Source organism: Delphinapterus leucas, chromosome 15, assembly GCF_059928025.1.
Source record: "Delphinapterus leucas isolate spDelLeu-1000000601 "Yukka" chromosome 15, BTC_Dleu_Yukka2, whole genome shotgun sequence".
Taxonomy (NCBI): Eukaryota; Metazoa; Chordata; class Mammalia; order Artiodactyla; family Monodontidae; genus Delphinapterus; species Delphinapterus leucas.
In genome coordinates, this window is record NC_143143.1 from 76,901,543 (window position 1) to 76,917,569 (window position 16,027).

Sequence of the window (16,027 nt, forward strand, 5' to 3'; positions counted from 1 at the left end):
TATAAACTACAATAAGTAATCTGAACTTTATCCTAAAAGCAATGAAAGCCACTGAAGGGTAGAAGACAGACTGATCCTGTCTGACAAATGCTCTCTGAGCACCTGCTCAGTGCCAGACCTCTATTCTAAGACAGATACTCTTCCAGGTAGAAGGGAAGAGGCCTCGGCATCTAAATGCATCCTTCCGCCACTGGTCCAGAGAGCATCTATGTTACTAAGAAACTTCAGGTCACTGTTCACCACCATTGCCATGACTCTGTTCAGGAGATAAACAGCAAAAACATTCATGTAAATATGAATACCACCAAGAACATGTACAGCCAATGGGCCCAGTGGGGTAAAAAATTAAACTAAATGACTCTTCAAGAATTTCTTTAAAATTTTTTTGCTGTCTTAAATGTCTACAATTAAAATACATTCACTGTTATTCCTGGCAATTAAGGCACGTTAACATCAACTGAACTGACCCTCAATTAAACACATCTTCTGGGGATATAAAATCACTCAAAATTCTGAAAATTTTTTACTAAAATGAAGCCATGCTCCCTTGCTGAAGACTTAAAAAATAACAGAGGTACGGTGTCCACATCATCCATCACTGTACCCCCAAACCTAGCACACTCTAAGGGTTTAACACATAAAGATTAAGTTAGCTCTAAGAAAACAGCCAAAACAGGCAAATGCAAAGGCAAGTCTGTAAATCTTTTCTTTTATCACAGGCCCCAAAGCACAAACATTTTCTAAGTACCCACCTGTCTTTAATCACTACCATTATCACTCACATTTAGATAAATACATTTGAAATTCAGCTGATACCAGGAAAAAAAAAAAAATCAAAGTGCCAAATTTTACCATGTCACAGATGCAGAAGTCCAGCAGGTTTTTACACGTTAGACTTTTCTGTTTCCTCGTTCTTTAACGTTCTCTTCACTTTCTGATAATGTTATAAAGGGAAAATGTTATAAAATAATTTTAAAAAATTAAAAAATGTTATAAAGGGAAAAAACAAATCCTGTGTTCACATCACACACCTCCTAGTCAGCCAGGCACCATCTCAGCAAAGCTGTTCCTCATCTCTACCTGCCATCCTGTGCCTGTGGCGGCCTGGGGAGGTAGGGGAAACAGAGTGCTCTGTTTCAAACAATCAGAAGGAAAAAAATCATACTTAACACCAAACTCAAAGTCATGCATCCGGGTCTACGTTCTAAGTATCACCACTGATTAAACAGCAAAACATAAAAGGTGCTGGTTAATGGAGATTTGAGGCTAACAAAATGCCAAGTGATATATACTTTTCCCTATCTTCAAAATCATCGTATACTTTCATTTCTGTATGGAAAAAAAAAATAAGTCCAGTGTTTCATGGACATATTCATCAATCTATAATATTTTCTACATTTCTCTTCTATATCATATGTTTAATCAGTAAACTGTATTGTCCCCAACAAAAATTTGGTGTGCCAACTTCTGGCCCTGTCTTACGTGGACTTTCAGAGAACTGCAATTAGAAACAGAAAACATTTAAATTTAAGTTACATTTCAGTCCTACTGAACAAAATAATCAACAAAGACATCAATAAGATTTGGACTCTTCAAACACTTGAAATATTTAATGGCATCTGCAGAGCATGTCAAGTTTGGCAAAGAGAGTAACCATTTTAAAGACCAAGAATCAGGGCTTCGCCGGTGGCTCAGTGGTTAAGAATCTACCTGCCAACGCAGGGGACACGGGTTCGAGCCCTGGTCCAGGAAGATCCCACATGCTGCGAAGCAACTAAGCCCGTGTGCCACAACTACTGAGCCTGTGCTCTAGAGCTCGTGAGCCACAACTACTGAGCTCACAAGCCACAACTACTGAAGCCCCGCGAGCCACAACGAAGAGTAGCCCCCACTCCCCGCAACTAGAGAAAGCTGGTGCACAGGAACGAAAACCCAATGCAGCCAAAAATAAATAAATAAATTTTTAAAAAAAGAAATCAAGAAACCAGCATCAAACTTAAACAAGTAAGAGAAAGATAAACCAAAAAACCTTGCCTCCTGCTTCTCAGAAATCAGCTCAATAATAGCTTGTGTAAGATATGCCTATCAGTAACTTAGGGAAAACTTTCACGGGCAGAAAAAGTAAACGACTACAATGTAGGGAGCAAAAGTTCAGTCAAAAACTTACCAAGTAGTATATTTTTTAAAGTACAAACAAAAGGGGCTTCCCTGGTGGCGCAGTGGTTGAGAGTCCGCCTGCCGATGCAGGGGACACGGGTTGGTGCCCTAGTCCGGGAAGATCCCACATGCTGCGGAGCGGCTGGGCCCGTGAGCCATGGCCACTGAGCCTGCGCATCCGGAGCCTGTGCTCCGCAACGGAGAGGCCACAACAGTGAGAGGCCCGCGTACAGCAAAAAAAAAAAGTACAAACAAAAGAAAAATATAAATAAATTGAACCTCGTTAAAGTCAAAAGCTTTTGCGCATCAAAGGACCCTACCAAGAGAGTGAAAAGACAACCCATAGGATGGGAGAAAATACTTGCAAATCATATATATCTGGTAGTGGTTTAATATTCAAAAAATATAAAGATCTCTTAACAACGACAATCCAATTTAAAAAGGGCAAAGGAACCTGAATAGACAGTTCTCTAAACAAGATACACAAATAGCCAATAAACATATGAAAATATGCTCCACCTCATTAGTCATTAAGGAAATGCAAACCAAGACCACAATGAGCTACCATTTCACACCTACGAGGATGCCTACACTTTAAAAAAAACACACACACTCAGAAAATAAGTGTTGGCTGCAAGGATGTGGAATATGTTGCTGGTGAGAATGTAAAATGGTGCAGCCACTGTGGAAAGTCTGGCAATTCCTCAAAAAATTAAACAGAATTACCATATGACCTAGCAATTCCACTTCCAGGTAAATACCCAAAGAATTGAAAGCAGGGACTCAAACAGATAATTGTATGCCAACATTCACAGCAGCACTATTTACAACAGCCAAAAGGTAGAAGCAACTCAAGTGTTCATCAACAGATGAGAAAAAGTGTGGTATATACAAGATAGAATATTATTCATCCATAAAAAGAATACAGTTCTGACACATGCTATGACATGAATGAACCCTGGAAACATTTTGCTAAGTGAAATAGAGCAGACACAAAAGGACAAACATTGTATGATTACACTTATATGAGGTACCTAGAGCAGTCAAACTTACAGGATGGAAAGTAGATTAGCAGTTGTTGGGGGGCGGGTGATGGATGGGGAGTTACTGCTTAATGGGAAGACACTTTCTGTTTGGGGCAAAAGAAATTTTTGGAAATAGCTGTAATGGTTGCAAAACATTGTGAATGTAATTAATGCCACTGAGTTGCACATTTAAATTACCAAAATACATGGCAAATTTCATGCTATAAATATTTTACCACAAAGAAATAGGGGAAAAAAAGACAAAGTAGTTTTGGGCAAAATGAATTCAAAATCACTTCAAAATCAGGATTAACAGAAGAAGCAATCCTTCCCCCAGATTAAATGCAATCCAACAACAAAGAGGCTAGCTTGACCAGGCAATAGTTTCTTCATTCATTTCAATAAATATTTAAGTGCATATAACGTGCTAGGCAAAAGGACATTACAACGCAGAGAACTCCCCTATCATTACTCTATAGATTATGATGATATGGATAAAATGAGTTTTTCTTTAAAAGTTAAACGATTAAATGGTTTTATTTAAAATATAAAGATTCATAATAAGTACATCAAGAACCCTAAAGTCAGTCTACTATCATCTCTGATCCATCTGGTTTAACTTCCCTAAGTTGGCAATGTTTTCATTTTTCTGCAATGGAAGAAAGGATTTTTTTTTTAACTACACAAACATGACCCCAACACAGCATTTAGGAAAATACTATTTTCTAGCCTTCAAAAGCCAATGGTCTACCAATCTGAAAACACATACACTACAATCATGAGTATAATTTAGGCTTAGTGCCTAAAAGCACAACTCCTCAAAACGGGGCAACTAGTTCTACGAGTAAAAGAAATACTCCTGCTTTTCCATTTTTCCAAGCATACAGTTGTTCAACACACGAGAGTTAAGCAAAAAGTTTAAATGACTATTAATCACACTTTTAGATGGTGAAAAAAGTTCCCTCTTTACTGGTATTTAAATGTTTTACAGCTCTTTAATAAAAATAATAAACAGCTGTGCTCACTAGCACACCTCTAATTTAAGTTTTAAAACACAACACTGAGCTTTCCTACAATCTACACTTCCCTGTACGTGTCACTCCACAACATTTTTCATAATCATAATTATGCCACTAATAAGCCTCAGAGAACTGTTCATAATTGATGATGGTAACTAAGGTACCTCAGAAACAATGCCCAGCTTCCCTTCTAGTCATTGCAAAGTACCTGGCTATCTTTGTAACCTGGGAAGGAGGCGGAACAATACTTATAGTCTAATAATTACTCAAACTAACAAAAGGGGTGGGGGGAGGGAATCTAAGAAGAGACAGCACTTTAAATTATTCAATGTGATTCCCAGGCTTGGGAAAACACTGGATTCATGGGATCAGTAGAGGAGGTATGAATGCTCTTCTATATAAGCCACAATATTAAAAAGAATTACTGTACCGTGAGAAAACCATAATTCAAAAAGAGTCATGTACCACGATGTTCATTGCAGCTCTATTTACAATAGCCAGGACATGGAAGCAACCGAAGTGTCCATCGACAGATGAACGGATAAAAAAGATGTGGCACATATATACAATGGAATATTACTCAGTCATAAAAAGAAGTGAAATTGAGTTATTTATAGTGAGGTGGATGGACCTAGAGACTGTCATACAGAGTGAAGTAAGTCAGAAAGAGAAAAATAAATACCGTACGCTAACACATATATATGGAATCTAAAAAAAAAAAAAAAGGTTCTGAAGAACCTAGGGGCAGGACAGGAATAAAGATGCAGACGTAGAGAATGGACTTGAGGACACAGGGAGGGGGAAGGGTAAGCTGCAATGAAGTGAGAGAGTGGCATGGACATACATATACTACCAAATGTAAAATAGCTAGTGAGAAGCAGCCGCATAGCACAGCGAGATGAGGGAGATCAATTCGGTGCTTTGTGACCACCTAGATGGGTGGGTTAGGGAGGGTGGGAGGGAGAGGCAAGAGGGAGGAGATATGGGGATATGTGTATATGTATAGCTGATTCACTTTGTTATAAACCAGAAACTAACACACCATTGTAAAGCAATTATATTCCAATAAAGATGTTAAAATAAAAAAAGAATTACTGGGTCAAAATGTAATATTCATTTCTCATTTAACATCCAATTACCTAGAGGAATGAAGATGGGGCAGGAGCTAATGAGTCCAGGGCTCTATTTCATGCTTAAAAGCAAAAGTGTGAGGCTAGAGGTAAAGACTGATTTAGCAGATTAAAACTTAAAAGGATTACCCAGGGGACAAAAAGCAGAGAAAAGAGGAAAAAAAAAAAGTCTTAACATCCCAAAGATATTTCCATAAAATTCTTTTAGTATTCTTCCTTTGACCAAGACAACACAAACTTCTTTTTGTTGTTTTTTCTTTGACACAATGATTTCAAAGACAGACTTCAGGGCAGACATTCTACGTCTGCCTCATTTTTAGGGCAAATGTCCTCAAACAATAGCATTGCACAGTCTGAATTTCTCCATTCACCCTACAGAGTGAAACTGTTAAGTCTGATGGTTATACACTGACACTTCACAGAATCCATGGCTCAGTATTTCACTAAAGGTGGGAAACTAAGTGAATGGGAGATCTGAATTTTTTTTAATGGGGTGTCTTTACTTGACAGAACTCATTATTCCTTCTTCTCCTTCAAGGTTCAACTCACACTTGCTCAGAATCATGGAACTTCAGATCTGAGAGCGACCCTAGAATCTGTACTTTAGTCCATTGCTTTATTTTACAGATGAGAAAACTGAAGTAAAGGTTTCCATCTAGTTATTGGTAAAGCTGGACTGGAGCTCAATCCTCCTCTCAGTTTAGCACTAGCATTAGGCCAAGAGGACATCTCCTATGGTTATAAATAATAATTATTAACATATGGAGCTTTGTGTCAAGCTCTGTGCTAAGCCCTCTTAAAGGCATATTCCACTCAATTCTCACAACGACCCTGAGAAAGATGGTATCCTCCACTGGGCAGATAAGAAAATTGAAAATAGTGTGCCCGCTCAGTCAGAGTTGATTCAAACCCAGATCTGGCTGATTTCTAAGTTAATGTTCACTCCTATCCTACAGCCCTTACCATGGCCTATAGGGTCCTACAAGGCCTGACCCCTACCATCTTTCTAAGCTCATTTCCTACCATTTCTCACTTATAAAAATCCAGTCAACCTTCCCTCAAGTGCATTTCTGCCTCAAGACCTTCACGTATGCTTGACACGCCCATCACCATCCCAGTCCCCAGACCTGTGACCTGTTCTACCCCTTCAAGTCAAATATCACCTCATTAATGAAGCCTTCCCTAACCACCCTGTCTAAAACAGACCCTCAGGGACTACCCTGGTGGCGCAGTGGTTGAGAATCTGCCTGCAAATGCAGGGGACACGGGTTTGAGCCCTGGTCTGGGAAGGTCCCACATGCCGTGGAACAACTAAGCCCGTGAGGGCCCCAACTACTGAGCCTGCACACCACAACTACTGAAGCCCATGTGCTCTAGGGCCTGCGTGCCGCAACTACTGAGCCCATGCACCACAACTACTGAAGCCCGCGCACCTAGAGCCCATGCTCCACAACAAGAGAAGCCACCGCAATGAGAAGCCCGCGCACCACTACGAAGAGTAGCCCCCACTCGCCAGAACTAGAGGAAGCCAGTGCGCGGCCACAAAGACCCAACACAGCCAAAAATAAATAAATAAAATAATATAAATAAATAAATAAATAAATAAATGGACCCTCAGTCACTCCTACCACTGTCTGAAATTATATTGTATATTGGCTGTCTCCCCATCAGAATTAAAACACCACAAAGGGCAAAAACGTCCCACTAGAATGAAATCACCAGGATGGCAGAAACATTCTGCCTTACTCATTTCTAGATTGCCCGATACCCAAAAGAGTATCTGACAAGAGGAGGCACTCCAAAACAACTACCTATTGAATAAAGGAATGAGTGCCTGTGTCCGAATCTCTCACCTCATTAAGGACCAGTATCATACAAGTCAGCAATTGACTACATACTATTTTCTCTAGTTATTTCTTACGATTAATCTTGTATTTTCAACCATATAGTATATGCTGCAGAGGTATTTTATCTTATTTATTTATTTTTACAGCTATTTTGTAATTCTCAACTTTGGGCAAGTTAATGACTCAACCTGGGCTTATACAATCATCTGTAAAATGAAAGCAGCAGTCAAAAGTCTAGGATCCAAATATCTCCCATAGCTGGTAACATGACAGGAAGACGCTCAAATACTGGATTATTATTGACCCACAGATCTTAAATTCCTTTAATTTTCTCACAGCTTTCTACAAAAATACACAGTGTGCAAAGGAAGGCATACTCTTATTTAGCTAGTATTAGAAACTAAAGAATAACTGTCCTTTCACTAATAGTACACACAGGCCTGCCTCTTCTCACGATAACTCCTTTAACTTCTTCTAAGCCAACACCCAATCTGTTTGCTTCTGATTAACCTTTATCTTGACCAATGTTAACCACTAGTTTTCTCTAGTTCTTTGACAGGCCTTTGCAGCATCACATTGCCTACTTCTTGCTTACTAAAGTTCTGTTTGCTTATATAGTTGGATGTGTACAACGTATCTTCCATGATCTAAAACGCTGCAAAATTAGGGAAGCAAGTAAGTCAGTAGCACTTTGGCTTCTACGGCTTTCTCCTCTCTTAAAGAGCTCTAAAGAGTCATGGCAACACAAGAAGACCCTCCTTCCTGGCGATGTTATACGCTGCTCTCACTGGCCTGTCAAGCTCTGGGGGAAAATGTCAGGGTTGGGAGCAGAATTATCTACTGGCTAGAGTAGCGATGCCCTGGAACAACAACTGATACTGGCCGAACGGCTGCTTCCAAAGACTGTCCAAGACCATTTTCATTGTTAAGAGACTTCAATTCCAAACCCAAGACTTTGTTTCCGACATAGCAAACTGCGGCAGAAAGGACATAAAACATCACCAAAATACTGGTCAAAAGTGGTGCTGTTTAGTTTTATAACTTCAATCTGTTCTCCAAATATGGTTTCCTTCTAAGAAGACTGACACGATGCAATACTCAAAGGAAACATCTGAGTGAGTGAGTGAGTCTGTACAGGCACACGTGGGGAGAAGGGGGTCCTTAAACAGGGGAAGGCTTTTTAATTTTCTAAAATAAAATAACCCACATTCACAATATGACGTATTTCACTCCAGAAAAGCTCAGAAACTAAGTGCACTGAAGCATTTAGAGGACACTTTCATGTGAGGAACAACAACAAAAAGGCTGTTTTCATACTACACTTAACAAGGGGGGGGGGGATGGGACTTCCCTGGTGGCACAGTGGTTAAGAATCCGCCTGCCAAATGCAGGGGACACGGGTTTGAGCCCTGGCCTGGGAAGATCCCACATGCCGCGGAGCAACTAAGCCCATGAGCCACAACTACCACAATTACCGAGCCTGCGCGCCTAGAGCCCGTGCTCCGCAACAAGAGAAGCCACTGCAATGAGAAGCCCGCGCACCACAACGAACAGTAGCCCCCGCTCGCCGCAACTAGAGAAAGCCCCCGCGCAGCAACAAAGACCCAACGCAACCCAAAAAAAAAAATAAATATATATATATATATATACACATATATATATATTTAAAACAAGGGGGGAATCTGAAATTTTCCTGGGGTTATTAGAGAAAGTTGCATTCAGTTATTTAAAACATGTATCTTATCTAAAATCTTAGGTCCAAAATTTGCATAGGATGTGAATGAATTATCAACTTTCTATACATAAAAACTTCTGACTATGCTAACACATATATATGGAATTTAAGGGAAAAAAATGTCATGAAGAACCTAGGAGTAAGACAGGAATAAAGACACAGACCTACTAGAGAATGGACTTGACGATATGGGGACGGGGAAGGGTAAGCTGTGACAAAGCGAGAGAGTGGCATGGACATATATACACTACCAAATGCAAAATAGATAGCTAGGGCTTCCCTGGTGGCGCAGTGGTTGAGAGTCCGCCTGCCGATGCAGGGGACGCAGGTTCGTGCCCCGGTCCAGGAAGATCCCACATGCCGCGGAGCGGGTGGGCCCGTGAGCCATGACCACTGAGCCTGCGTGTCCGGAGCCTGTGCTCCGCAACGGGAGAGGCCACAACAGTGAGAGGCTCGCGTACCGCAAAAAAAAAAAAAAGATAGCTAGTGGGAAGCAGCCGCATAGCACAGGGAGATCAACTCGGTGCTCTGTGACCACCTAGAGGGGTGGGATAGGGAGGGTGGGAGGGAGGGAGACACAAGAGGGAAGGGAACATATGTATATGTATAACTGATTCACTTCGTTATAAAGCAGAAACTAACACACCATTGTAAAGCAATTATACTCCAATAAAGATAAAAAAAAAAAAACTTCTTACTAAAAGTTTGGCTAAGATGCAGTTCTAGTTTTTCAAGCAGCTTTGTTTTCTGGCCAAGTATAATATCAGAGAATCAAGTGATTTGCTCAAGGTCATTTGGTCAAATCAGGTGGGATTAGAATTACTGATTCCTGTCTTCCAAAAGCCAGCCATGAATCAAACTTTTCTTGGAACTAAGCAGGCCAAAAGGGAAAAATCATTCCCCATTTCCTTTCCTCAATAATCAAGACAAAAGAAAAATTAATTTAAATAGTGGAACTTTAATAAAATTTCACCAGTATATAGACTACTGCCTCTAACCATGCACGGGCATCTCTCTCAAAATCAGTAACTAAACAATTTGCAAAGGTCAGTAACCTCTATACAACCTTGCCATGTGACAGCACCATAAAGTTAATAAGATTTTTAAAATCAGCCCTTCAAATGTATGTCCATCCGTAAATAGTTCACTTCTCTTATCTTCTAAAAGACCTGGTCAGACTGGAACATGGAGGTACTCGGAGCTCTTAGATTTTTTTTTTTTTTTTAAGTTAAAGGATCATAAATAAGTTCAAAGTTCTCTTCGGAACCCTGAAAGGAATAGGGATATTTCAACAGTGCAGGTAAAACAAGTGATGAAATAAATGATAATCACTCAGGCTGTGGAGGGCAGGGTGCTTCAGAGAAGAGGCACGTATGCATTTTTTTGTGTGTGTGTGTGTGGTAACGCGGGCCTCTCACTGTTGTGGCCTCTCCCGTTGTGGAGCACAGGCTCCGGACGCGCAGGCTCAGAGGCCATGGCTCACGGGCCTAGCTGCTCCGTGGCATGTGGGACCTTCCCAGACCGGGGCACGAACCCGTGTCCCCTGCATCAGCAGGCAGACTCTCAACCACTGCGCCACCAGGGAAGCCCACGTATGCATTTTTATAACCATATTCCCTTCCTCTTCCTTTTTCAAATCCACCACCTCCCTCACACTTTCTGCCCCATCCTTTTCATTTCTACTTTTAAACTGCTGATATAAAACACTACTTTTGATTTAATAACAAAAACATAATGGCCAATGAAGTCATATTTTTAAATTACTTAACTGGATTGGCAGGGGTTTATTTAAGTAGCTAAGCGCACTTTGTATTTGTTACAAACACATTATAGTCAGATTTAGTAATATTCCTCACACCCAATTTTCTAAGCCAAATGGTACCACTACCTCCATTTCAGATGACCCTCAAGTCCAGGAAAATTTCCCTTTGCTGTTAGACTATGGGACACTAACATTAAGAGCTAGCATTAGATCTCAAAAATACCAACAATAGTTAGGTTGAAATTGTAGCTGGGCTATATTACACATGAGCAGCTTTAAAACATTTAAAACTAACATGGTTTTTCTCATATCTCAAATTCAAGTCTACATAATTCCAAATATAGCTGTAACACACTCTCGGGTTGATGATTTCTCTTTAGCCCTAGAGCACAGCGTGGCCACAGGGTATACAAAGTAAATCAAAAGCAGGACTGGAAAAATATTAAACCTGGAAGGAAATACAAGTCTGACACTTCCCGTTATGCCAGAAAACAGGATTGTCATTATTTGGAAATGTATTAGATTGAGCTATATCAAACTGCCAATATACAACTGGTTTTGACCTGCAAAAAATGGAAATTTCATGTGGTTCAACCCAGTATTATTGTCTAAGCTCATTTTAACAATTGTCTCAAATAAGGTCTTCATAATCCAAGGCATATAAAACCTTCTATTTCTCTAGACTGCCTTAACTTTTAGAAAAGATTTGCCACCCTCTGTCCAAAGCTGATTATTTAAAAAATTAAGCTCCTAAACAGGAAAGCCAAGATAAATAAAATCACCAAACTGCTCAATGTATCCTTCTAAAACCACTTCACATCCTTCCCACCACTCCCCTTTCCAACTAACAGAATTGAATCTTAAGTAGATCTGCCCTTTAGAAGACCCACATTTAAGAAGAAATTAGTGAATATTTAAGTGCTTTGCATCTTTCTCAGTTATCAGTGATGTAGGAATCTAAGTGTGGTAGAAGCCCATTGCTTTATTATTTTTTTTAATTTACTTATTTAATTTATTTATTTTTGGCTGCGTTGGGTCTTCGTTGCTACGCGCGGGCTTTCTCTAGTTGCAGGAGTGGGGGCTACTCTTCGTTGCGGTGCGGGGCTTCTCATTGCGGTGGCTTCTCTTGTTGCAGAGCACAGGCTCTAGGTGCGCAGGCTTCAGTAGTTGTGGCTCGCGGGCTCTAGAGCACAGGCTCAGTAGTTGTGGCACACAGGCTTAGCTGCTCCGCAGCATGTGGGATCTTCCCAGACCAGGGATCAAACCCATGTCCCCTGCATTGGCAGGCGGATTCTTAACCACTGCACCACCAGGGAAGCCCCAAGCCCATTGCCTTTCACTGGGGTTCCACTGACCTAAAAATCTACTGCTGAAGAGTTTTAATTAAGTTGTTACGTTCCATTTCTGTTTTAGAATCTGGCTTCTAATCTTTCTAATCAAGAGGGTGATTACTATCCCAGTGGGATATATTTTTCCATTTTGACATAGCTTATTTATGTGCCCACACCAGAAAAAACCCATCACTTTCACAAAAGGGGTTATGGCTTCAAGACTGCCTCTAGGTTCAAATCCAGCATTTCACACCCATTTTTATTAGCCTAATATCCAATATGCTAATGAACTCTTTTCTCAATTAATTCCACTAATTACTCACCTGTTCTTATTCTGCCCAGACTCCTATCCCCTCATCCGATCCATCAGGCCACATACAACACCTTCCCAGAGGGATGTTTTTCCTAAGACATTTCATAAAATGTTACGGCAGTAGGATATTACCTGTTCTATCTTTGTAGTACAAACTAGGTCTAGTTTGTACTACAAATCATCAATATTAGCCATCAAATGAAATATGCTCTTTAAAAAAAACAATCAGGAGAGGACTACCCTGGTGGTGCAGTGGTTAAGAATCCGCCTGCCAATGTAGAGGACATGGGTTCAAGCCCTGGTCTGGGAAGATCCCACATGCCGCAGAGCAACTAAGCCTGTGTGCCACAACTACTGAGCCTGCTCTCTGGAGCCCACGAGACACAACTACTGAGCCTGCGTGCCACAACTACTGAAGCCCGCACGCCAAGAGCCCGTGCTCTGCAGCAAGAGAAGACACCGCAGTGAGAAGCCCGCTTGACGCAACTAGAGAAAGCCCAAGCGCAGTAATGAAGACCCAACACAGCCAAAAATAAATAAATAAATAAATTTATTTTTTTAAAAAATCAGGAGACAATCTCCGGCTCCATCTGGAAATTTCTCTATTCAGCTAGTTCAGTGTTGACAGGTCAACAGAGAATGGCACTAATCATTACTACAATCCTAAAGGGTATTTCCCTAGAGTTAAACCATCAACCCTTTCCTAACATCCAAATGATCCAGACTTTTTACAGCAAAATTTACTCTCCTTGCCCCACCCCCAACAGCATTTTCTGATCATTTTTCACCTTAAACTGAGGTTTTCTCTAGGGCCTCATGGTGATGCCAAGTCAGGCAAATACATACCTTCCATCTACTCCCTCCCTTCTTTCTTGAAACCTACATATAATAGCTTTTTTTTTTTTTTGAAAACTCTCTAAGTATCAGGTACAATGATAAGTGCTTTAAAAGGGAATTTATCTACTTCCATCCTTAAAACCCTGAGGTTAGGATGAGTACCCCCATTTTACAGAGGAGAAAAGGTGAGGCTTAGTCACTTGCTCAAGGTCATAAAGGGCAGCGATTAGAATCCAAATCTGACCTCCATGTCCTCTGACCTTAACCCTCATGCTGTTATTTCCTTCTAATGTTTCTTCACGTCCTAAATGTCTGCTCTATGCTCTTAGACAGCCTATGCTTGGTCAGGGTTCAGTTTCTCCAGGGCTGTCTTTCCTTTAAAGGACATGCCTTTGAGAAGAATGAGTCCCCATTCCACCTTTTCTCCATGCTCCTTCCCACCTGCACCATTTCCCCAAGGCCCTTGTCATAGCTCCTCCTCTAGTACCAATTTAAATGTACACACCCCCGGCCCCATAGGATACTACTGAAGGGCCGCCTTCTACCCTCAAGGCTAGGAGAGGGCAGAAGTGAAAGAAAGGGGAGAAAGGAAGAGCCCAGACAGCACCCCTTCCCCAAGTCTTCAATCAGAAAGAAACTGTGCCTGAGGACCAGAGGGGGGTGGTGAGGATTCGGGGAAGGATAGGAGATAAGGGAGCGGAGATGACAGGGAGTGCCCTTGGGGGTAGGCGGGGCAGGGGGAGGGGATGGAGAGGAGGCGTGGCACGCTCAGGGGTTCGTAGACTGAATGGGGGGGTGGACCTCCCTGGGGGGTGGGGGATGCCACCCTGCTAGGAAAGGGATCTGGCCGCTTGGAAGAGGAGAATGTGTGTGTTGGGGAGGAGGACCTGAAGGTGGATGTAACAAGGGAAAGTCGAGGGAAGAAAGGGTAGGAGGGAGAGCAGGAAACGGTGGAGTCACCAGGGAGAAGAGAGGGGAAGGATGGATGGGAACCGGGAAGGTGGGACTCCTGGAGACCCCAGCACAGAGGCTCCGCGAGGAGGGGAGGGCGGGCCGCGGAGGTTCGGGGGCCGCGGAATGCCCGGAACCGGGGCTGGAGGAGACCCCGGAGGAGGGAGAGCGCCAGTTCTCGAGCCGAGGAGCGTTAAGTGGGGGTTCTAGGGAGGCCAGGGCAAGAAAGGGGGCGTCCCACCACGCGCGCGCGCGCGCGCGCGTGTGTGTGTGTGTGTATGTGTGTGTGTGAAGGCATGGTCGGGTTCCCGCGGGGAAGGGGTTAAAGGAGGGCAGGGGGTGGGCGGGAGGCTGGCGGGGGGAGGGGGTTCTGGAGCCCGTCAGGGTGCAGGGTACTGGAATGTCCTGGAGCCCCCCGAGGGCCAGGCGTGGGGTCTCCCGAGGGTCGGGCCGGAGTCCCCGTAGTCTTCTGAGGGCCAGGCTCGGGGTCGCCTCCCAGCCGGGTGTCTTCTGAAAGCCAGGGTCCCCTCAGGGCGGGGCGGGGGTTCCCGGGGTCCCCTTGAGGCCAGAGAGGCACCCCCGGGGTCCCAGGCCCCCTTCCTACCTATGCCGGGCGCCACATAGACGAAGTAGAGCAGCGAGGACGAGAGCGAGAAGAAGAAGAGCGCGGCGAGCAGCGAGCGGCGCGGCAGCCGCAGCAGCCCCCGGCGGACGCGCATGCTGCAGCCAGGCGGCCGCTTGAGGGCCGGGCCGGGCCTGCTCCCGCCGCTCTCCGTGCGCCGCCTCCTTGGCCGCCGCCGCCGCCGCCGCCGCCGCCGCCTGGGCCTCGGCCACCTCCCGGGCCTCGCCAGCCGCCGCTCGCCGCCGCTGGCCGGGCCACATGAAGCGGGCGGGGGCCTGAGCGGCCCGATAGAGAGCGCAGCGGCGGGGGCGGGGCGGGGCGGGGCGGGCCGCGGGGGCGGGGCGGGGCGGGGCTGGGCGGGGCTAGCGCCGCCGGGCACCGTCGCAAAAGACCCGCACGCGCGCGCTCACAGAGCGATCCCCTGTTTGGCCCCCGCGGCGGCGCAGCGGCCCGCAGGGAAAGTCGCCAAATGTTGACAGCCCCTCTACCGGCGCGGCCACCGCCCTGGCTTTTGGGGAACGTCGCTCAAGTGCCCGTCGGTCCGCTCTTGGACGCCCCCAACCTGGGAGCTAAGGGGCCGTATGCAATGTCTGACTCGGCTGGCCACCCACTGCGACAGAAGAGCAGGGACTGTAGGCTTGAGGGCTCGGTATACACCTCCATTCATTCATTCAGTTCACCATTTATTGAAAGCCAGACATATGCCAGACACCGTTCTTGGCGCTGGGGATGCTACATAGAACAAAACAGACAAAATCTGTCTTCTTGAACATAACATTCAAATGGGAGGAGAAAAAGAAACAAATCAGTTCATAATGTCAGGTACTGATAAGTGATATGAATACAATAAAACAGGAGAATATGTTTGAGGCAGACTAATGTGGTCAGGGAAGGCCTCACTGAGGGGTGACATAAAACAGTGAACATCAGATGCAAAGGTCCTGAGGTTAAAAAGCCTGATCTGACCCCAGCTTAACTCAAGGCCAGCATGGATACAATCCAGTGGGGCAGGGAGAGCAACAGGGATGAGGTTGTAGCTCTGGGCAGTTTCCATATCCCAAAGATTCCTAAGGAGCTTAATGATAACAGTTATCAATATGAAGACTTGCCCTTGAGAGACACTGGGCTTTACCTACCTCATTAAATCACCCCAACAGGCCTGAGATGTGTGCTCTTATTATTCTTATTGTACAGCTGAGGAAACTGAGGCTCCTAGATGGAGAAGTAATCCACCCAAGCCTTGCAATAAGGGCTTAAATAAAAAATGACCTGTCTCCCAAGGCACCCTTGACCATTAG

At 43.9% G+C, this 16,027-nt stretch overlaps 1 protein-coding gene across 4 annotated transcripts in view; it reads right to left on the reverse strand.

Moving 5' to 3' along the window:
- B4GALT5 (beta-1,4-galactosyltransferase 5) overlaps positions 1-14,940 on the reverse strand; it is an 87,524-nt gene extending 72,584 nt beyond the window's left edge. Inside the window, exons 1-2 of one of the 4 annotated variants that reach the window (XM_089897054.1) lie at positions 1,032-8,766; positions 853-934 (exon numbers count right to left, since the gene is read on the reverse strand). Coding sequence is in view for 1 of the 4 variants with exons in the window: in XM_022597438.2 (XP_022453146.1) it covers positions 14,712-14,826 (115 nt within the window). In the remaining 3 variants the exon portion in view is untranslated. Of the gene's footprint in view, positions 1-852; positions 8,767-14,711 lie in introns of those variants that run through there. The other 3 variants (XM_022597438.2, XM_089897055.1, XM_089897053.1) reach the window with 3 other exon arrangements.
- Positions 14,941-16,027: the final 1,087 nt, after the last annotated feature.